Source organism: Canis lupus, chromosome 8 (assembly GCF_048164855.1).
Source record: "Canis lupus baileyi chromosome 8, mCanLup2.hap1, whole genome shotgun sequence".
Taxonomy (NCBI): domain Eukaryota; kingdom Metazoa; phylum Chordata; class Mammalia; order Carnivora; family Canidae; genus Canis; species Canis lupus.
This window is the reverse complement of record NC_132845.1, coordinates 43,383,997-43,408,167: the sequence shown is the minus strand read 5'-3', so window position 1 is coordinate 43,408,167 and position 24,171 is coordinate 43,383,997. Positions and strand designations below refer to the sequence as shown.

Below are 24,171 nucleotides of genomic sequence, written 5' to 3'. Positions count from 1 at the left end.
TGAAGCAATTACCTAGACAGATGATTCAGATACAGATTAAACAAGACTGGAATGGCTTTATCCTTGAACCACATAGAAAGAAGACATCTCAATTAGGGGCTTAGGTTGGGATATGACACCTTTCTGTTGTTGAGTCAATGTTATCACATTGTCTATCAATGCCCTAGTTCAGGAGTTTGGATCCAGTAAGTGGGCAATAAATGTTTAATAAATCTAATGCAAAAAAATGCCAAATGGAAACTCACAACATCCTCGCTCTTTCTGGAACGGAGTAAATCAATGTTAATAAAAGTCATAAACCTGTCACCATGTCCCATGTTTGTAAAAGCCTCTTTGTTAATGAAAGAACAGTGTTAGAAAGAAGAGACACCAAATTATAGGCATTTCTAAACCCCTAGTGCTGGAGTTTGATTTTTTTTTTTAGCTGAACTCCCAGTTAATAAATATGTAAAGAGACCATCATTGGGGAACAATGCAAAGTATTCAGGTTGCTTTGAGGATACAGTATAAATCCTTAGTCGTTGGCATGAAGGAGACAAGGGAAGAAGGGGGAAAAAAAAGACCAACAACAACAACATAGGTTCATTATACTGGAAAGGTTCCCTCTTAAACCTTATCCAGCATGAATCAAAGTGAAAAATCTGGTATCACTGCAACGAAAATTGGATTTAGCTCATAAGCTAAAAATGAGTTTCTCTCAAAGAAAACAGGGCAAGAGCTTTTGGAGCAAGTACCAATTGCGCATCTTGTTGACACATCAACATTCCCTGCCTACCCACTCCTGGCCTTCAGCTAGATTTATACCCATAGCATATTTTGGGGGGAGTGTTAGTAGAATAACCCACTCGGTTCTTGGGCATGAGGAGTTGTATACCATGGAACTCAATGAAATGGAAACTTTAGGGATGTAACAAGAGGCATGCTGTGATGTGCTCAAGTATCAAGGCAAATCAACATTTTTAAACGGAAGATGTGTGGGTGTATCAACCAGCCAAATGGGCCATTTACCAAAGTGTCAACTGCTTACTGCCTGTCTCCCATCAAAGGCACAGCCCCCACCTCCCACCTTCTCTGAGCTCTGCACTCAGTGTATTTACAGTGACAAACGTGTGTTCTCCCCCTCTGTCTCTTTTATGAATATGGTGCTTACCTTCGAAATAAACACAAATGAGATCATCTCACCAGCCCGGAAATCCCAAAAGAAGAAACACAAAACCAGTGGAAAATACTTGAGGGTTATAAAGTGCATATTAAAGTTTTAGAGCTTTGGGAAAGATGGAAGAGTAGCAGATGCAAAAGCCAACAGGGGGGCAGATTCTGCATCAAAGCCATAAAAATATACAGCCGCAGTAATGGGCAATTATTCTTTGCATTTGTGCGCTGGTTTGAATTTGCATGAGGTTGCCAGATGCCCCGGAAAAGGTGTTCCATCAGAATGGAGGAGAGGGCTTCTCTTTGTCCCCCTCTTCTCTCTTTGTGCCACGATGCCACCTTTGCCCATCTTTTGGCTGGTGGAAGACACTGAGATGCCCATGCTAATTTGGGGTTGAATCGTCCTGTGGGTAATTTATGGTCGGAAATAGTCCCTCACACAATTCTGGGGGTGCAGACGTGCTTTCAGCAGCAGGTTCACGGTTCTGCAGGGTTCCCCTTGGGGGAACTCCTGCTCCATGTGCGGGACCGTAAATTAAGAAGGGGCATAATAGGTAACGTACCGAGATGGCATACACAGCCAGCTACAGCTCAATTTCAGAGGCAGAGCATTGTGTGATAAACATCACAATGAATAGTGTAAAAAAAGAGGGGGGGGTATTATTTTTTTCCAAATGACAAAAACGTTCGCTTAGTTTTTCAAAATGAATCTCCTACGTACGTCAGATTGGTTTATAGCAGAATTTATACACAACTAGGTCACTATCGCTAAATGACATTAAACGGGAAATTTCATACGATGGAGCACATTTAGTTCTAGGTCAAAACAAAAACGGAAAGGCTTTCAATTTTGTTAAAAAATTCAGCCATTTCAAGGTTTCGGGCGAGAAACGGGATGTTCCACCCACCCATGCAGTCATTTACAAAAAGACCAAAATAGCCACTTAATTGGTTGGAATCTCTGATTCTCGTATTCTCCTATATCTACCCCTGAAACACACATTTGAGACTGACTCTCGTTTCATTTCAAAATGCATGTTGGTATTAAATACTGCTGTTTAGGAGTGAATAAATCTACATTTTGGACAAACAGTTCCATATAGGACATCCTCATTTGAGATGCATTGAATAGGAAAACAAAAATTTCTAATTAATGTACAAGTCTAATCACCATTCCCCACATGGAAGAGTAATTTTTCACCGTTCATTTGCTGGGTTTAATCTCAAAACTGACATAACAGAAACGCAATGTCCTATAAATCTCCGCTCATTTGTTTCCTTAATATTCATATCCCATTGAACTGCAGCTGCTTGTTGCTGCAGTCTATTACAACTTGCAAAAGTGTCGATAAAAATATTATGAAAGGCAAGATGTGTTTCTTCCTGGCTGCGTGTGCTATTTATTTGGGAGAAGACAATAAATGGCTCGTGGATTGTCCCCCCAGCCTGCTGCTTGGTGGGTGATTAGTGATTAATTACCTGGCAGCAAATTGACATGGCACGAGGAAATTGACACAGCCCTGATTAATTAACTTTTTATGGGTGGTAGTTACTCACAAAACATTGCGCACCATAATTGAATCTCTCTACACAGCGTCGTGGTACAAAAGTTTCAGTCAAATCCAAATTAGCCAGAAGTTTCTTGGCCGTTCTAGGTCTGATTGGGATGTGGCGAAGGACTCGGCAAGAACTTGGAGGGAGAAGCACATCATTTGAAGGGGAAAAACAAACAAACAAAAAAAGACGGTGACACCGTACTGGCTGGACTGCCCGAGCTGGATTTATTGACCTCGAGGATTTTACTTATTTATTCATGAGACACACAGAGAAAGAGGCAGAGACACTGGCAGAGGGAGAAGCAGGCTCCCTCCGGGGAGCCCAATGTGAGACTCGATCCCAGGACCCCAAAGGGATCACGACCTGAGCCAAAGGGAGACAGATGCTCAACCACTGAGCCACCTGGTGCCCCTGAAATGTTTAATACGTCAGATGACGTCAGAATGTCACAGTCGTCCGGCTACAGAGGGAAAATGGGGGGGCAGTCCTTGAACCTGTAAGAGTTGCCACCACGCTGCCGATGAACGGCGCTTAGACCAGGGGACAGTCTGGTTTAGTGAGGACCTGGGTGATGAGACACCCAGCTTCACTGGAGAAGAGCTGCCAAAAGACCAACCTCCCATTCTCTGTTATCAGAGAGAGGAGATCCGACTGTGTGACAAATCAGCTACTACTTACTGACACTTGGTGACCGCCAGACCCAAAGGTTAACTATAAATCCTCACGAAACTATACGAACCAGGTATTACTGTTACCTTCACTTTGTGGGGAGGAGGGGCAGAAAGATGCACAGCAGCCCAGAAACTCACCCAACGCTCTGCACCCAGCCAGCACCCAGCTCAACAGGGACCAAGGCATCCCATGCCGGCTCCGGGCGAAAACTCCTAGGTCCAATCTCTCCATGTGCCTTAGAGGCTCTCAGCTCTCACCGCCCTCCTAGGGCCTCCTGTAGCCATGCAAGCTGCTCCATCCTCTCCTTATATCCGTACCACAATCAAGAAGTCCCAAATTAAATTCTTAATTTGCAGGGGAATCTGTTGACAAGCCTCCCTGAGACCTCAATAGGCAACTTGTTTGGGGGCAGGGGGTAGAAGCAGGCGGGAGGGCAGGTGCAATTTCTTCTGTTCTATATTTATGTTCTGAGATTTCAAGACACCTGGAAGGGCTTTGCTCCTTTTTTACTAATTGGATGCAGGCCACAGAGATCACTACTGATTTATGTTCCCGATAAGAGTCCAAAGCAAGCTGTTTTCCTTCTCCACTGGGGCTTATCTCCACATCTGGATGGGAGCCAGGGGAAGCTGCACACAATCCAAAAATACTGGGGAAGTGGACTCCCCCAGCAGTGGGGACCTGGGGTACACAAGCATGGTGTTCTATACACAAACCTAATTACTATCAAAATAATGAGCTCCTTATAAGTGACTTCAACGAGAAATTTTCTCCAGGATTTGAGAGATCTGCATAGAAAACATTCCTAATATTTGGGATGTTACCCTTTTCTCTGTATATAATCAATTAATTTATATTGTTATCAAACATCACTTCACTCATAACTCGGTTAGAAACGGTCTCTTCCTTGGAAAGGAAATGGATGAGTCACCCAGGAATAAAAAAAATAGAGAAAACCAAATGCAATGAACACACAGGGACGATTTACTCTGAGCAGTGAGTCTGCTGTTCCCAAAGCAGAAAGGTTTCCTAACTTAAAAAACAAATGCAAAAAGCAGCAACAAAACCCAGAGACCATGCTCACGCAAATATTCTTTCATCGTTAGGTCTTTGAATGAGGACAGCAGCCTTGGTTTTTAACTAATTGCCACATTATTCCCGCTTACCTCCCGAAGCTGGCTGTTGTCTCTTTTCTCCCAGGCTACAAATGGTCTGATTAATCCAAGAGACACGCATGGTGAGGGCCATGGCAGTCAAATGCGCAGAGATGCACTTACTGTGCGGAGGACACATCTGCGATCCGTCTACTATTATTGACAATACCCACCCCGGGCAAGGCTTCCGTAACATTGCACTCAGCACAACGAGACTGAATCTCAGTCTTGGAGGGTTTAATTTAGCGGGCTCACGGGAGGCACTTGCAAAGGTGCTGTCATTTGAAGGGACACTGGAGACAGGGCCTCGAGATGCTGAGACCTCTTTTAATTTGGATGAAGCGATTTGCCATAATCGATCCATTTGACAAAACCTGTGCCGGTGTCGATTTGGTTTTTATCAGGTAGCCATGGGGGGTGGGGGGAAGGCGAATAACTTCTATAAGTTAATTACGTTATCGAGTGCACGTACCCAGCGAAATTTCAATTGTGAAATCATTCGCGATCTGGCTAACAGGTTGGCTGAAACTGGAAGCCCGGTGAGTTGCCCCTCCAGGTAGGAAACAAGGCGAGTGAGATAAATTAGCTTCATATGCTGGGATGGATTTCCCATGGTTATCTGAGGCCTCCGTGGCTCCTGCACGTGAAGCCCTCAGAGGGGGCTGACGGTGGCTCACAGGATGATGGGTACACGATGCAAATGCCTCCTTCACTTCACTTCCAGCCTCTGCTGTGGGTATAGCTGGTCGGTGTTGGGGCCATCTGATTTTGAGAGTCAGCTTCCACATTTGGAATGCTAACTCCCACTCCTCTGAATCATGCCCCATGCCAACCCTGAGGACAGGTGTCATCTGGACCTATGGATCACCTGCCTGATATCTGCGCTGGAACCTTCCCTAAACTCTCATCTATAGCAGATTAAAGGAGAACCATTTGGAAATAGGTTGTCCCCTCAATAGAGTGATATAAAACGTCCAGACCAGCTTCTTCAGTGAACTTTTAAAATGTCCCGGAGAAGATAGCTTATGAGAGAAAGGGAACGTGTAGCCATCTGTCTGAGGAGCTATGGTGCCTCAAGCAATCTGAATGGCTCTTCACACAAGGATGCTCACAAGTGGGTAGGTATTCACGAGTATGCTCATTGCAATTAGACTTGGCCAAGGTCAAGCTGCTAGTGATAGTGTAGACCTATCTCTGCCTGAATCCAGGTCTTGTCACTAAATACACTGTTGCCCAAGAAGAATTTTGTAAAACCAAATACAGGGAACTGGGGTTTGCCAGCAAAAATGAACCTTTGGGAAATGCTTCTTAGACTCCAGTAGCAATGACTACGGGTGGGCATGATATACATCCTTCGGCAGGTGTGCCCACAGAAGTGGTTCTGGTATGTTTGTTTTTACATGAAAAGCAATTAGGCATCAAGAGTCTACACTGCATGCAAACAAAACCCAAGGAGACAGATTGAAAACATGTGGTGTGTTATTTGGTCCTAAAAACTGCATTTTGTTAACACCCCCCCTCCCAAATTCTCCAGTAGCAATAAAATAGCTTTTGGCATGACACTACTTTTACATAAATGAAAACACGATTTAAGAAAGTGGTGTTTTTGAAGCAAAGCAAGCGTTTAAATTATCGTGCTTGAATGAACTATGCCAGGATCTTCTCCCTTCCTTGGGAGGTCAAGCTCAGCTTCTTTTTGTGATTCTTTGCCCCACACGGGGTGATTTGCTTTTGAAAAGAAATAAGGCAAGGGGAGGAGGGGGCCACTTCTGTGGTTGGACAAATTTCTATGCAGGAAGCACCAAGAACCCCCATTCCAGAGCTTGGACTACACGTCACTGGATGCTCTATCCTCCCTCTTCTAAGCTGTTCGTTTCCAGCCGAGCAGACTTAAAGGACTTGGCCCAGTTCACAAAACCAGATCCCCCCAGGAACGCACATGCCTGCCCCAATGCATCAAGCTGCTCCCTTTTATATCCCTGGAACCAAACAGGATCTTATTTTTGGCCCCTGAAAACTTCATGTTCAGTCTGAACTCACAATGGGTGGGGGCTCCCCCCCCCGCCATTTTAAATCTCATTATTGACTTGAGAAAGTAAATGAAGTACAGATTAGTGTTCAAACAAATTAAGCTCCTCAACCCATTGGAGGGTTTCTTGCTCACCTTTGCCAGGGGCCAGTGGAAGGTAGGCATGCACCAGGCAGCTTGTTGGTCTTCTTACAAAAACGTGAGCATTAAAAAGTACTTTCTATCAATGCTATCCCTAGGACTTGGGGTTTCCAGGGAATTTCCCCAGAACAACTGCCTCGCTGCCTTTCAGAAACATCTCATCTCGGCCTTGTTCTCTGGCTGTGTGTGCACTGGAATCCCAGGGCAACGTAGTTTATTGTTTTAATATCTGTCTGACACAAAGCAAACCATCCTCCAGTGACTCCTTATCCGTCATATGTATTTCTGTGAAAGAAGTATCAAGACAAATAAGATGTTTGGGGGCACACCACGGGATGGTAGTTTTTGCAATTGGCAGCCTTTTGCAGAAGTGAGACCCCCATCTGCAAAAGACGAAAGCCACCATTCTGCATTGAGATTAATAACCAAAGCGCCAGGAGAACTAGACAGCAGTTGCCTGAAATGTGGCTGCTTCTTTGCAGATTCTTCCCTGTAAACAACTGAAGCTGCTCAACTAGTGGCTTCTTTCCCCCTGATTTTTTTTTTAAGGAGGTCAAAACAGTCACAATAAAGTGGTCTATGATTATGAGTTGGCCAACACAGCTGTGGATGGAGGCGCTAAACCAGTTGAGGCGATGGTGGGGCATGGATTGAAAAATGCAACTGAGCCGGTGTCCAGGTGAGATAGGTAAATTAATGTAGGTGTAAGTAAAAACCTCTTAAAAACCACCTGTCCAGAAATCAGAGTGCTGTGTCAAGCCATGGGAAAGTGGGGCCGGGGGAGCCAGGCAGAGAGACAGTGCTTCAGTAATGGAGAAAGAATGACACAGGGGTCGGGGGAGTGGTGGTGGTAGCTGCACAGCTGTGTCCAGCTCTGGACAATCCCTGGGCATAAAAATGGGTGTGTACTCTGACCGAGGTGACAGGAAGAGAATGATATACTAGGTGTCTCAAGATCTCCCCGTACACGGGTTCAATGAGGAAAAGAGGGGGACGCCTGGGTGGCTCAGTGGTTTAGCGCCTGCCTTCGGCTCAGGGCATGATCCAAGGTCCTGGGATGGAGTCCTGCATCAGGCTCCCCACACGAAGCCTGCTTCTCCCTTTGCCTGTGTCTCTGCCTCTCTCCTCTCTCTCTCTGCGTCTCTCATAAATACATAAATAAAATCTTAAAAAAAATGAGAATAAAATGAGGGACAATGAGGAAAATCTAGAGTGTGAGAGGATGGCAAGGATGGCAATATTTAGCTGACTGACCTAGGGGCATTAAAAATGCCGTGTTAACAGTGGGTAAGCCTCCTGTTGGCTATGGCTCCTAAATATCGCTGTAATTCGTTTGCAATTCTGAGACATTAGAATTATGTGTCTGTCTGTTACGTCTTGCTCACAAGAATGCAACACTACAGAGGCTAGCTTAAGGACACCTTGCTTAATTAAACTGAATTTAAATAATTTTTTTTTTTTTTAAGAAGGACCCCTTGCTCAAGAAGAATTTATAGTGCATTGGAAGTGTACCCGGCATATAGAAACAGCTTGACAAACATGATTTAAATGAAGTAATGCATTTGAATCCTCCCCCTGCTCCCCCTCTGCCATGAAAGAACTGGTAAGATGAATACATAATAGAAGGAATTACTTCAAAGATGATGACACGGAGAACACAGGTATGTTGTCACCATACTGAGTCACAGACATAGAAGGAACAAGGCACTGATGCCTGATTAGAAGGCTCCACCTTGGAGCACCTTTTAGACCAGCAGTATGAGGAGATGTGGGAGGAGCCAGAAGAAGCCCAGACACAGGACGAGGCATCCAGAGTACATATGGGGTCTCACCATGTATCCCCGGAAAACTGGGGCAGGTCTTGGAGAAAGCCAACAGCCCCAACACGATGCTTCCAACTCTACATTTGTTTGTTGTTTGTTCTGAAAGCAAAACTAAGCCAGTCCATCCGATTTAGACTGAACTCATGTACATCTCTTACTTTGGTGAGTTCCAAGAGTGCCTACCTCCCGTTATTGGTTTTGAAAGGTGATAAAAATCGCACAAAGTGCAAAAGGCCTATGAAAGTTCCTAGGACGCCTGGGTGGCTCAGTGGTTGATTGTCTGCCTTCGGCTTGGGTGGTGATCCTGGGGCCCTGGGATCCAGTCCCACATGGGGCTCCCCGCAGGGAGCCTGCTTATGTCTCTGCCTCTCTCTGTGTCTTTCTCATGAGTAAATAAATACAATCTTAGAAAGAAAGAAAAGAAGGTTCCTTTCTATCTCCTCCCCCAGGTAGCCAGCTGTCCAGAGTCTGGCCCTTTCAAATAAGAACGTTAGCCTAACAAAAGGGGTCAGTAAACTCGGGCCCTAGGGCCACATGTGGCCTGAAGACTCTTTTTGTCGACAAAGTGTGATGGGAAGCACAGTCACACCTGTTCATTTCCCTACTGTCCGTGGCCACTTACAAGCTATGGACAGAGTTGAGTAGTTGCCAAGCAGGGCCAGATGGCCTGTAAGGCTGGAAATACTTTCTAACTGGCCTTCTAAAGACTAATTCTTCCAACCCCTGGCCACACAAATCAGACAAGAACGGCCTCTCCGGCAATCCAGGGATGGGATGGAGAAAGCGCAACGCTGGCCTGGATACAGAAGCTGGACGGCTGCCCAGAAGCCGCGCTTGACCACTCCCTGCCTGGACATTTCCAGGAGCAGAGCATGTGGCCGCTTCCACCCGCCGGCGTATAAACGTGGAGACTGGTGACCACTGAGATCGGGATTGAGTTAGGCTGGGTTCCAAGTTGATTTGGCTGGGTCACCTCGGACAAATTTCTTCATCCTTCTAATCCTGAATTTTCTCAAGGAACAAGGGGCATAACCATATTTCGTTGTTTCCTTGGGAGGATTAAAGGAGAAAGTTCATGTGAAAGGCTTAGAGGACAGCCTCACAGATAGTTAGAGCTCAATAACTATGAGTTTGTATTAGTATTGTTACTCTTATTTATTTTTCTTGATTTCAGCCCTTCATTCAGGACTGGACGAGGGTCAGGCCAGTTAGGTACTCCCCTTGGGTGCAAAATTTAAGGGGGAGGTGGCCCCCAAAGCCCCCCAGTAATTAGGATAAATCATATTGTATTTTTTTTAATTAAAATTATTATTATGAAAAGACTCTCAAACTTTAAGCATAGAACTGCTATGCTGAGTATATTGGACCCTAAGGTAGAAACAAAAAATTAGTAATACTCATCCTGTCTTAATGGAAATTTTGATATTTCATGTTGATTTTTTCCATTACTTCAGATTTTTAAAAATATCACATTAGAATATTATTTATCTTGACTACTGAGGTTTGTTTTTTTTTGTTTTTTTTGTTTTTTTTTTTGCACCTCTTTGGATTTCATCCGAGGTGAGTCCCTCTCCTCTCTCCTGCCTCACCCTCATCCCGGCTCTTATTATCCTTCTTTTAAGCGATTCCTCCAGAAAGTATTAGAAGAGGTGTTTGGAGAGGAAGGAAGAAGACACGGGTCTCTACACCAGTGTGTCGGTGACACAGAGACCTGTTCATGTACTTTCTATCAGCTGAACTCAGTCTACTGACATTTTTCTGTGTTGGGCAGAAGGAAGAGGAAGCCATAAATTAATTTAGGCTGTTACTTTAATTACAGAAACCAATGGAAGTTCTATCAATTACCTAAAAGTAGAACACTGCAGGCCTGATTTATGTGTGTTTCTGCCACTTAAATCATTGTTTTATGAATTCCACACAATTACTTCCATAAAATCTGCAATCAATACATCAATTAAAACCATGCCACCACTGCTTGCCCTTGAGTTTCATAAAAGTGAATAAATGAGGAAGTGATTTTGCATTTTGATAACATTTAGCATCCGGAGCCTGTGATAGCAGAATCCCACCCCCCTCCCTTCCCGTGGTCAGGAGTGAAAATTTCGGGGGGAATTAGCAGTCCTCTTCCTCTTACGTTAGGACTTGATCTCATATGGATCTAAAGTTCATCTCTGGCTTCCGGGTGTGAAACACCATGTGAAAATACACTTGTGAGTATTGATAAGCACATGGGACCATCCTGACATTTCTGCTGGAAAGTGTCTTTCTGCCTGTTGACAAATAAAACTGGTACCTCTGTGTCAAGGTACTTGCTATGGACTGAATAGTGAGTGTCCATCCTGCCCCTCAAAATTACATGTTGACACCCTAACTCCCAATGTGATGATATTTAGGGATGAAACCTCTGGGAGGTAATTAGGTTGAGCTAAGTCATGAAATGGGGCCCTCATGAAGTGGGGCCCTCATGAAGTGATTAGTGTCCTTAAAAGAACAGACACCCAATGATTTGCTCTCTCTACCCTGTAAGGACATGGTGGGAAGGTGACATCTATAAGCCAGGAAGAGAGCCCTCATGAAAACTGGCCATGCTAGGACCTTGACCTCAGACTTCCAGCCTCCAGATGGAGAGAAAATAAATTTCTGTTGTCTAAGTTGATGATATTTTTTATGGCAGACCTAGAAAACTAATACAATGCTAAGCAATACCTGCTCCTGGCAGGGATTTTGTGACCTAAAGTGGTATCTAAAGCTGGTAACAAGAGACAACAAGATGGATATATTTACCTGTGGATTTAAAAATATACACTGGAATGTAAGCAAGATCAAAGATCCCAAACAGGAAATATGTTTGCAATCTCTCTCTCTCTCTCTCTCTCTCTCTCTCTCTCTCTATGTGAATTAAAAATAAAGTCAGAAAAACCCGAAGAGAAATGGGCAGATGTATTCTGGAAATCCACAAGAGGAAATGTCCACATGACAATGAAAGTAGTGAATCTGTATGTTAGTAAATTGAACACCAATAAAAAATTAAAAAAAAAAAAAAAAGAAAGTAGTGAATCTGATGCGCCTCACTAGAAGGAAGGCAGATGCAGGGGAGGGCAGATGGAGAGGCTATGTGTCACCCATTTGATTTTCAAATTTAAAATAGAATACACAGGTGCTGGCAAGGATGCCAGGATGGAACCACCAATCCCATGTTTGGGAAACTAGATGTGGGATTTAAGGCACTGGCATGTCAGGGGTACATGTAAGATATTTGCTGCCGGCTTTGGGAAAAGAAGGCACTTGAAGGAGTGTGGACAGAGAACAGCTGAAGGATCATCCACACCATGGGGCAGCATGGAAATACCCAGAGGGCTGGATGGGAGGGAACCCAAATCTGCTATTAAGTGAAACAAAACATGATTAATATGTGGAATGCGCACATAACACGCATGTGTAACACTCCCCTCTGTATAAAATCCAACTACTAACACCCCCCATTTCATGTGTGTATGTCCTTCTTTGCATTATTATGGAGAAAATGTGGAAAGATACATACTAGGCAGTCAATATGGGCTACTTTAAAGGTGTACGTTTTTGGATAAAGTGGGGAATGTTATTACCACATCATTCTACACGTTGGTGTGTGCATGTTTATTTGCATGCTTCTCTAATTATAGGGAGCACCTGTTTATTTGTAATTTAAAATCTACTCATAAAATCATAAAGAAAATAGAATTAAGCGGATAACATTGACCTGCTTTGGGAAACATCTACTTCATGTGGAAATAGGGATCAGTGAGGGCTGGCTTTGCTAATCCAAATTAGAAAGTGACTTTGCCATTCATGGGACTGTGGATTTACCTCTTGATAGTTCAACTAATAAAAAATAGAGGTAATGTTTTCATTTGGAAGAAAGGTGACATGTTTCTTCAGTCCCTATTTCTGCCTGGAGTCATTTTTTGATAGTAAGCACGCACTGTATGTGTGGATAATAGAGCAGGGGCCTTTCAGGGGCCTCCAGACCACCCGCCCCGGGATGGGGAAGGCCGTGAGCAAGCCCACCAGCCCTGCCCCAGCTTTCACAAAACCCCTCTGTCAAGGGGTCAGCTGTGGGCCATTCAAAGCCAAACAATACTATTAAATTAATTAACATTATTTCAAAATTTACAAAGTAGCTAATGTAATTAATTAATTTAGTTGATGAAATGTTAATGTATTTAAGGCAAAAATACTAATACTAAATGTTTTTCCATTTGGTACAAGGTGATCTGGCCTAGTTCTGCTTCAACTTGGTTCTTCTGCTAAAAAGTAGGCCCACTTTACACTCTGCAAGCCAGTGGTTCATCGGGACACACGAGAGGATGCATGATGTCCCGTGACACAGGCTGCATTGGGGTTTCACAGCAGGATAAGGTCGGGATGAGGGAGGAGCCTGGGGTCAGCTGGGGAGAAACCGGAGAATAGGATTAGGCTGTATGACATGGAGCTGTGAGTGGAAATCTTTCCCTTAATGCTTTCATGTCCTGGGTCATATTATCAGGATGATTCACTCAAGTGGTGGAAAACCCATTATGTAAAAGTGCATCTCAAAAAACAGATAACCTCAAGTAGGAATTATTTTCATTACAGAGAAATGCAGCAGGGTTCCCTTAAAAACCATCTCCCGTACCGCATTTAAGGGTGTTATTTACAGATGATTAGCTATTTGGTTAGGCAGAGGGGCAATTTAAGTCTAAAACATCCAAGGCCAGTGAAAGATCCGTGGGAAAAAAAAAAACAAAAAACCCACAAACTCAGAAGTAATCATAGAAGTCAGTAAACACACAAGATCCAATTTACAAAAGTGTAATTTATGCACACCTTTCTTCAGGCACACGACTGTTAGATAACCATGAGAAATATATGCATTTTCAAGTTAAAAAGCAGGTGCATCCCACAAGACTGCTGAGAAGTAAGGGACCCTCAGCTTTGGGGGAGGATGGATCCTTAGCAAAAAAGAGGCCACACCACCTCAGGGACAAGAGATGTGTCTTTCAGCCACGTGCATGTCAGACCCGTACAGGAGATGAACCTCGGTGGCCGTGTGCATGCCCCTGATGTATGTGTGTGCGCGTGTGTGTGAGAGAGTGCGCACGTGCAAAAATGACCCTCTACCTGCTGGTGGGATTGTTTCTGGAACATAAGGTGTGACTTTCCAATGGAATATACACCTTCATCTGGAAGAGAAAACCTAAGTGATGTTTCAAAGAAGCCAGCTGACAGCAAATAGTCGAGCCCCAAAAGGTATCACTCACTTGGAGAACAAAAGCAGAAAGGCTCAGCAATGTGGCTCAGGGAGGAATGGATAATCTTTACACCCAGCACGCACTGTGGCCTCAAGATGGAAGTAATCTACGGTCCCTCTGCTGACCCAGGTGGGGAAGGAGAAGCCTCAGAGCTGGCTGTCCATACAAAACACTCATGGAGCTCGTCTGTCTGGATACTGCTGCTGAAGGGATCGGCAAGTGAAGATTCTCACTGTAAGAAACTAGCTTTTTATTTTGTTTTGTTATGGGGTAGGGCCATTAACTACTTATTCATTGGTTTCTTCAACACTACTATGTATAGGGACATTTCTTTAATATTTCTGAAGAATCCCTATCAACAATGGGGGGGTGTAGCTTAAAATATAATAGTGCGAAACGACAGAATATTATGAGGCCATTAACATACTTTCATAAAGCACACATGACATGATAGTAAGTGAAAATAATAGGATGAAAAATGTGTAGATACTATGATTGATTATGCAATTTAGAAGGGAAGGGTGTTGGACACACATTACACGGCCTCAATAATTATTATAAATTTTTACTTTTAAATTTAGGGGGAAAAGTATAACCACTGAAGTGATATTGTCATTCTGTATTTGCAGTAATACAATGGACCCTTTATATCTGAGAGCAACACACTTTTCCTGTAAAGAGCGAGAATGACAATATGTTAGGCTTCGCAGGCCACCTCCATCTCTGTCACATGTTGTTTGTCTTTTGTTTGTTGGTTTGTTTCTACAATCCTTCGAGAACTCTACGAGGGATCTTAGCTCGCAAGCTTTACAAAAACAGGCTGGGGCTGGATTTGGCTCCTGGGCTATAGTTTGCCAACCCCTATCTCTACTGTATGCTTCCCCTATTTTAATATGAAGAATTCGTGATAGATTTCCATGTTTGATATGATGATACACACTTCCCCCAAAGCCACCTTAGAATGGCTATACCCATTCAAACCAGCCCTTTTTTGGGGGGAATTAAATTGTTTTGTTCACTTCTAGAAATGCCTATTTTTCATATGATCATTGAGAGCCAGGTTTTCCAATATGGTAACCATGTGCCCCAGGTGGGTAATTAAGAGTAACGGTAGTCGAAATTAAATTGAATAAAAAAGGTCAGTGCCTCTGTCCCACGAGTCCATGTACTGGACAGTGCAGATATGGAATATTTCATCTTACACAGTTCTATAGGACAATGTTGTTTTACTGAATAAAACGAAACTCTCTGGAACTCAACTGTGGTTACGTTTTGGATCGCCAACGCTCCTTTGGAAAATAACGTTTATAGAGAAAGTAGGGGACAGAGACAAGGGGATGATGATGATAGTCAGGGTCCAAAGGAACCCAAAAAGCAGTCAGAAGTTGAATAATTTCCCAGGTTCAAAGAACAAATCTACCACATGGCGGCCGTGCGATCCTGGGTTATCACTCTGCATCAGTGGCCCCCATTCCTCTGCTGTAAAGCAAACATTATAATACCTACCTGGTGCAGATTGTGAGGATGACACAATGGTGAGCATGTGAAACTGAGTACTAGCGCCCTAATTCTATCGGATACATGCGTACACATTTACCCCACCCAAAGTGGGCAATTTCTATACGGTTAGAAAGAACCACTTCTTGCCAGATGGTTAGATTCTGGCTTTTTGGGGACATAGGAGCATACCCTGAATGTAATGCATGCCCAACCTGCTCCTGAAGATGCTATGCTGGTTGGGAAGGACGGCTGGCTGCCCCCATAACCTGGTATCTTCAGAAACCCTCAGGATTGTCACAGTCACATCTTTGGTTCTTCTGGTGACTGCTTCGAACCTGTGCCCCACAGCAAAGAGTTTGGTTTTTCTGAGCCTTTAGGAATGGAGGTGCTTGATCCTGGCACTCGGGGAGTATTTCCCTCTGTCTCTCATCCTCCTAATCATCACCCCCCTTCCTAGCTGGTCTCTAGCAGCCCACCTTCTCCACCCCCACACCCACTTTTGAGCACTGACCCCAATGAGGACCAATTTAGTAGTTATGGGGATTTCACAGAAGGTCTCAGCTGTGGACGGGGGTCTTCCCGAGGAGGGGCAAACCAGCTGGGGGCACCATGTTGGAATCCACAAGAACTGTAATTGTTCAACCTTGTCTGGGGACCTGGGAACTGGGGTGAGGGCGGGCCATTTGCCCCCCCTTGGAGCATCCATCCCAGGCAGAGACATCCTTGGTCTTTCCATGTCAACACTACAATCTATCTTCCATGTTTATTTTTGATCTTCTCTCCCTACCACTTGAGGGCTACATTTGTATCTATTAAAGTGCCTTTTATTGTCATCCTCCCCCAACACAGTTAAATTGGGGGCTGGGGGGAGACCCTCATTTTCCTCTCTGCTGAGAATGGAATCACATAGCAAAGGGCAGAACAGCCTTGCAAACAAGTGGTTATTTCCCGCAGTGAGAACACAGGTGCTCAAGCGTAACAATGAAGCACCTTTTGCTGGGTGAGGGTGCCGCGTGGATGGCCTGCATATTTTACGTCCGTTGTTTCCACGTTAATTTGCAAAGCCGTGATAGAAGGCAGGCAGTGAGCTCTAGCTCCAACCTCCACCCCCTCCCCCCACCCCTCTGCCCCACCCCACCCCCACACACCAATGCCTCAGGTCCCATCCATTGGACCCAATCCTGCCGGGTCTCAACATAGGATGATCGGGACATCTGAGAAGTGAGCATTCAGACGTAATGAGCGAAGGGGTTGGATGCTAAGGTGACAGGGAACACACAGAGACATGCTTATGAGAACCAACTTCACCTTGTGGAGGGCGCGGGGAGGGTGGAGCAGAGAGGGAAGGGAAGGAGAACTTACATGGCAGGGAAGGCGAGTGGACTCAGATTTATGTCACAAAACAAAAAGAGAGCCACAACAGCGGGCTTACTTGCGGAAGTATATACAAGTGAACTGGGGGCACTGTACATGGAAGATCCCTCCTGGTTTGCCTGGCACAACAGCACGGTGCCTACGAAAGAGAGAGAGATAGATGGTATCTGGTTTGGGAACAGGCACACGACACCTGAGAGATCAGGCGACGCAAACGAGAAAGGCAGAGAAATGACAACATAGCCACATCCCCGTGCACAGGGCGGGGACACCAGTGTAAGCCCCCTGTCTTAGCCAAAGGGGACCGGAAGCCCACCCTCCAGCCCTCCAAGCACATGTCACTCCTTGTCACCTGGGGTTTCCGTAGCGGGGGTCTGGCTGGCCCCCGGACCCAGGGGATGGTGGCAGCATGGCATACTGCATACTCAAAAGGGAGCTTGGGCAATATCAGAGAGAGCTAGATGACAAGCCTGGCTCCGATGCCACTTAGCTGTGTGATCTCGGTAAGTCACTATACCTCTCTGTGCCTTGGGATTCACATCTGGAAAATGGGGTGAACATACCTACCTCCAGGAAGGTTGTGAACTGTGTGGCTAGACCTGTGCCCAACGCAGGGCCTGGCGTGTAGTCATCGGTGGGTAAAGTGTGAGCACATGCACTGACTGCTGGTGGGAGCAACCTTCTCCGCCTCCCAGCCCCCCCAGACTGGCTGAGTCAGTTCTTCAGGGGAAGAACAGAAATACAGCAGGGAAGAAATGAGCGCCACTTCCACCTTCCGCATGACCCACCCTGGGGCCCACGCTGGCCTTGGGGTGAGATAGTCCTTGGGCTTCTGCGTTTCTCATTTTTTCCCGAAAGTTCTCGGCTCTCGGGCCAGAGAGGCCGCCTCCCCAAGCCTGCAGTGCAGAGCTGCCTGTCCTCTGCCTGATTTAAAGCAAAGGGCACCGGGCTGATCCTGGCACAATGGAATTTTCCAGCGGGAGGGAACAGCGCAATCCTGAGATATCTCCCCAATCCGTGATGTGTTTTGAACAACCGCCCACTCCAAGGATGAGCAGGGTCAGGAATCCTCAGGGTGTCAGCCCTCTCTCTCCTGCTGCTACAGAGCTCACAGTCAGACTTTGAAAAGAATGGGAGAGACTTCTGGGGAGTGGTCAGCCCATTACCGATGATTCACTTGCCTCCATGTGGCTTGGGGTCCCCCTGCCATCACCCAACTGGAGGGCCTCCCCCGTGAGAAGACGCCTGCCTCGCCATGAACTCACCTCCTCGCACACCTGCCCCAGTGCCTGCTAAGGGGTTCGACAACCTTCGGGAGCTTTCCCAAGGTCAACAGAAGTGTAGTTAAAAGTTGCAGAGCGAGTGGGGGTCCGCACAGAGAGGGTGCGCCATGGGAACCATTAAGACATAGCCAACTTCCCTGAACTCAAAAACCAAACACGGTTCCAGAGCTGGCCCCCCTCCACGACCACCGCTCCCCATCTCTCAGGGACAGAGCCAGAATAGATGGATCCAATGAGGAGAGCTGAGGAGCTTCCTGAGAATTCCACTTGTACCCTCTCTTCCCTGTGTTTCCCTGGACTTTGCTCATTATTTCCAGGAAAAGCAAAGATGTAGGAAAATCCCTAAGTGCCCCCCCCCCCCCATCACCAACTCAGGCACCTCCCTCCATTCTCTGACAAGGAGAGGCAGCCCAGGGACAGGAGTTCCATCTGAAGGAATCTCCCCTCGGCCTTGTGACATCTACCCCGGTTTCCTCCGCCTGTAGCTGGAGAAGAGTCCCCACAAAAGCATGGATGTAAGAGTGGAGTTGACTGGCCTTCTCTTGGCCGTAAATGGATTCAGAGTCTGGTTGGGTCTGAGTTATGATCAACCTTTGCTAAACCGAGGGTTCTTTCGTCTTTCTAGTTTATTTGAGAAGTTTATCCCAACATATAAGGTGGGACGTTACGTGGTCTAATTTCTTCTCAGTGAGTGAGTATTTCTGGTTTTGGCAAGAAACTGGTATTATCGTATGGTAATAACCAGCAAACAATATGAACAGCAGACCATGGGGTGTGGGGTCTGAAATCACCCGATGGGGGGTGACACCCACCTGAAGGACGTGCCCTGACCCCCACTTTGCTTCATCAACGAGTACTTAGTCTGACTTTGCAGAGACCATTCATCCCTATGTTCTTGCTCACCCCTACGGCCTTAGATAGAAACGGATGTTTCCATAGGAGGTACAGAGAGCTGCCAAATCAGCATCTTCTAGGGTGGGACCTGTGAGGAAATGCCATGAGTTTCTCGTGTCCACCCCTGGTTAAAAGCCACTGTTAAAGTGAAATCTGAAGTTTCTTGGGGGTGCCTTGGTTTCAAAAGAAATATAGCGTAGTTGTAGCAAAAATATATCCAGAAGGACATTTCAGCATTGTGCAGTTAAAACCTTGGGGTCAATTTTCAGCATTCTCAATGCAATTTAGAGAATCCCATTGGGACACAACACAGATTCCCTCTAGAAAGCTAAATCCTGGCAGGGCATAATGAAGCTTTCCTAATGCTCTTACGCCGTAGATCCTGGGAAACTGTATTGAAATAACTTCTTTGGATGCCCTCTTGGTAGTGAAAAAAAAATTCTTTATGCAATAATTTTGACCTTTGTAAAACAAAATCTATACTGTCACAGGACTTGCTTTTTATTTTACCTAAAAACATCCTCTAATTTAATTTGCAAAGTACTTATTGTATGTTCTCTTAGTACATTGTGACCTTTTCTTAAAAGAAAGCTTTGAATTAAAGAAAAAGAGGCAGAGAAGAATACCATAACCTCCATGCATTTTTCTAGGGGGCGGGGGGCAAGTCATGTGTATTTGTTTAAAAAAGTAAGTCAAATAGATAATCAGGTACAAGCAGCAGCATGAGGAGTGTTTACAAGGTCCTTCAAGGCACCTTGTGATGCAGCTTTCTAACGAGTACCTTGTGTTTTCTATTCATGCACCATCCTCCCAACATAGACCCTTTGCCTCCAGCTACTACGACCTGTCTGCCACCGTAGGGACATCCTATCCTTCTCAGACTTCTGAGCCTTGGCTTATAAAGCAATTTTACTTGAAAATCCAGTTACTCGAGCATCCAGGCTTTTGTGGGAGGAGGGGAAGGGGGGCTTTCCTCCTTATAATTTAAAGATGGCAACTGGGTTCAATTTATACCACTAGCCACCACCATTCCCTAGCCAGGACAGACCATTCACCAATTTCCACAGCGTCCTTTCCTATCATCCTGGAATGCTCAGAATCATTCTTAACACAGCTTCTAGGCAGTTGCTACCGTTTGATTAGAATTGGTGGATGGGATGAAACCTCTGTGCCATTCCTGCTCCTACTGTGAGGTTAAACTGTAGGAAAGTGACCTCTTTATGTCAAATAGGATTGAACACTGGGAATTTCATGGGGTTTAATTAAAAAAAAAAGGCCTCATCGCAATTCCTACTGTGTCATTTAAAAGTTGTTTTTTTCCCAGCCCCCAGGAGTTATTGGATCACTCTCCCTTCTACACTCCCATCACAATAAAAAAAAAAAAAAATCTTGCTTGGTGTGCCTGGGTGGCTCAGTCATTGAGTTAAGCCTCTAACTCTTGATCCTGGCTCAGGTCTTGATCTCAGAGTTGTGAGTTCAAGCCCCGCGCTGAGTGCTACCCTGGGTGTGGAGCCCATTTACATAAAACAAAACAAAACAAAACCCTCCCTACTAGATCCCTTGTCACGCTGTACTGAGACGTTTCATTTACATACTGGTCTTAGCCACAATGTGCACCCCTGGGTCGGAGCCAAACCATACTCATTTATTCCCAGCCCCGAGCAAAATACCTGACTCTCAAAGGATTAATGGAGATGATCAAATTATTGTTTTTAAAGACCTCTTCATTTCTGTTTCCTTGGCTAAAAATAGTGTTTTGTCCAACCAATCTTTCTTTAGGGCGCCTCCCTCAGCCCCTTGTCTATTGCTGGGGATGTGCATGCCTAAAGTCCAGGTGCAGTTTTGAGCCCTAGCTATGGGATTCACTTGTTTCCTCTTCTTCTCTGGTTCTTTTAAGGTTGACTCATCCAGCTTAACATGAAATCTGAGCAGCCTGTATCTGTGCCTGGCAGGAACTGGCTCTATGTGGCAGAGCGAAAACTTTGGAATAAGCAGAGCTTTTGCAAGGTCTGTCACCCTCACTCAATGATGCCACCAACATCAGCATCCCAAATCCCAGCACGGTGTCCACAGGGCCTCTCCTGGGCAGGATCGGAATCCTCCCGCTGAGAGAGGGTGAGCCAAGGTCCACGTTCAGATGGGGCAACCCAGCCCTTTCTTCTTGGGACTCCCCACAGCTCTGGGAATCATTTCTGGCCCCCCTGAGAGGCAGGGAGAAGCCTCAAAGGGGTGATTCCCATCACAGACAGAGAAGGGGAAGCATCTAAACTTTGTACGCTGCTGCTAGCTCCTAGGTGAGGAAATTGGACTCAACCCAACTGGAACCACGGTGCGTTTTCACACCTCTGCCTTTATAGAAGATAATTCTTCTCCCTGGAAGCCCTGCCCCTCCCCCTAAGTAATTCCCTTCCCGACTCAGCTCTGGCTTCTCCTGCTAGAAACCAGATCTATTTGCCCCCACCTGCCAAATTCAGCTTCCTTCCTCTGCTTTCCTAACTTGTGTTGTAGTGCTCTATCTAATGAGCGTCTTCCTGTGGCAAGCACACAGTGTCTTCAGTGTCCTCAGCTGTGAACTTCAAGAGGTCAGGAGTCACGTCTCTGTCCTCCTTCATCACCATGGGTCCAGAGACCCATGAGAGGCAGGGGAGGGACCTGACAAGAGGAACCACGGGGTTTTGGATAGGCAGCCCTATTGCACTTGCAAGAAATAAAATTAGAATGGAGGAGTGGAAGGAAGAAGAGAAAGGCTCTTTTGAAAAATGTCTGTCCTTCCATTTTAGTATCAAATAGGCAGAGCTCCAGGGCAGCCCTGGGTAAATGACTAGGCCTATAGGCCTATGCTGTATTTTCTGAATTCAAAAAAAAAAAAAGGGAAAAGGAAAAAAAAATGTCAAAGAAACACCCCAACTGCAACTGGGAGTGGCTGACTCACTTCATTGGCTCCAAGATGAAGATGAGTTAGAACACTTGGAGAAGAATGCCCTTATCTCTACTGCAATGAAAAAAAAATTAAAGACACAAAGAAAAACAACAACACTTTATTAATTTTCTGAGGGCCAACAGGGATTCGGGAACACCTGCTGTTTAAGGTTCTGAGTGCGCCATGTGCCGTCTGAACCTCCTCAAGCAACTATGTGCTGATGCAGAGTCCCTTGCAAACACAGCCCTTTGCTGGGGTCCAGCTTTTCCAGTGCCACGTAGCCTAGTGACTCTGGAAAGGGGGCTGAGAGGACAAATCCCACTGGGAAATGGTGAGTGATGCAGGAGGCCGTTGCAGAGCTTCTCTGTCGCTACTGCTCAGTTAAGAACAGGTGCCCTACGAGGGCTGCCATACATTCCACAAGTGTGTACTGGGCTCTCCCAGGGCCAGGTGCTGTGTGGGTTCTGGGGCACACCCGCTGAGCCCCCTGTGCCCTTCAAAAGAATGACACTCTGTCTGGTTTTACCTGCATGTTCAGGAACAAATACATACACACAAAGGGGAACAAAGGAACGCGTCTCAATCGACCCCCCAAGCCTGAGACACTATGGTTATTTACTTTGCTTGCTGAGATTAATAAAATTTAATAGTAATTTTGGCACAATTTTTATTCAACATGATTATTATGAGTGCCAGAATGTTGATTCCCTATTTCTGTTATTGATTGCAGTCATAACTAAGAATACTTAATAGTAATCACTACTAAAAATAATACTTCCATTTTATACAAAAAAAAGACACTTTTATTCAATATTCAGTATTTCCCTCATGCATTTTTTCCTCCCTAGTAAGTACAGTCTGATAGTCCCTCTTTAGAGATGGGAACCACAGAAGAGGGATGTAGTTTGTGAAAAGCCTTATTATCAATTAGAGGCAAATTTCAGGTGAGAAACAAAGCTATCTAGGCTCCTAGTACATCACTCACTTCACCAATGATTCCTACCAATGACTCTTCCATTGTTACAGAATGATTTTTAAAATATATTATTAGATTAGAATAAAAATAGGAAAATTTTGGTCATAACTGAAAGAATAAGCTCAGAGCTGGTGCCAAAGGGATACTTCACTCTAAGAGAAACCTGGAAACATCTTTTTCATGGGAGTGGTACATTCAGAAAGAGGTGGCAAGCACACAGTGTCTTCAGTGTCCTCAGACCCCCATGGGTTATTATAATCATCTGCATCATCAGAATCACTTAGGGGATTTGTTAAACACAGAATGCTAGGTCCTACTCCCAAAGTTTCTGGCTGATTCCATTGCTTTGGGATGGGGCTGAGAACGTGCATTTTCTTCTTTCTTTCTCTCTTTCTTTCTTTCTTTCTTTCTTTCTTTCTTTCTTTCTTTCTTTCCTTCCTTCCTTCCTTCCTTCCTTCCTTCCTTCCTTCCTTCCTTCCTTCCTTCCTTCCTTTCTTCTTCTTCTTCTTCTTTCTTCTTCTTCTTCTTCTTCTTCTTCTTCTTCTTCTTCTTCTTCCTTTCTTTCTTTCTTCTTTCTTTCTTCTTCTTTCTTTCTCTCTCTCTCTCTCTTAAGCTTATTTATTTATTTATTTATTTATTTATTCATGAGAGACACACAGAGGCAGAGACATAAGCAGAGGGATAAGCAGGTTCCTCATGGGGTGCCTGATACGGGACTCGATCCCAGGATCCCAGGATCACGACCTGAGCCAAAGGCAGACACTCAACTACTGAGCCACCCAGGTGCCTTGAACCTGCATTTTCAACAAGCTCTCTCATGTTTTCAGGGAACCATACTTTGAGGAACATTGGAGGAGAGCCAGTCCCCCAGAACTCAGTGCTGTGCATTCTTGCCTTCCTAAAATTGGAGGTTTTCAAAGCCTGTGAGACTTTAAGAATCAACTGGGGAGAACTTAAATGGGATACCTTCAAAGGCCCCACCCTTAAAGAGTGTGACTCAGTGGGTCAGAAATCTGCATTTCTGATCAGCAGCCCAGGTGACTGTCTTGCTACAGGTGCACTTTGAGTAATCCAGGCCCAAGGGCATCTCAACATGTTTAGGAAAAAAAAGTAAAAATGCCTGAATATACCTTATTTGAGTACTTCTGTGTGCAAAGAGGTAGAACTATTTTTATCTTTGCTGTTTTGTATGTCTACCAATTTTGCCCTTCCTCCATAGCGTTTCGAATACAAAGAGTAACTCCTGGTCTTAACTATCCTGTCAAACTCTCTGGAAGTGGGCTGGTAAAGAAGGTACAGAAGATCACCAACAGCACAATCCTAGTGAGGCCACTCTTGGTTTCCCATTCAAAATGGCACACCCATTCCTGCCCTACTGTTATGGACTGAAGTGTGTAGGATCCAAATTCCCATGCTGACATCCTAG

The 24,171-nt window shown here is 45.1% G+C and overlaps 1 protein-coding gene across 35 annotated transcripts in view; it reads right to left on the bottom strand.

Annotated features, from left to right (window-relative positions):
* RBFOX1 (RNA binding fox-1 homolog 1) overlaps positions 1–24,171 on the bottom strand; it is a 2,033,710-nt gene that overhangs the window by 61,612 nt on the left and 1,947,927 nt on the right. For 25 of the 35 annotated variants that reach the window (XM_072835688.1, XM_072835695.1, XM_072835683.1 and 22 more), the window contains one exon: positions 16,731–16,811. The exons of the other annotated variants lie outside the window; for them this stretch is intronic. In XM_072835688.1, coding sequence (XP_072691789.1) covers positions 16,731–16,811 — 81 coding nt within the window. The remainder of the gene's footprint in view (positions 1–16,730; positions 16,812–24,171) is intronic. 35 annotated transcript variants of the gene reach the window in all.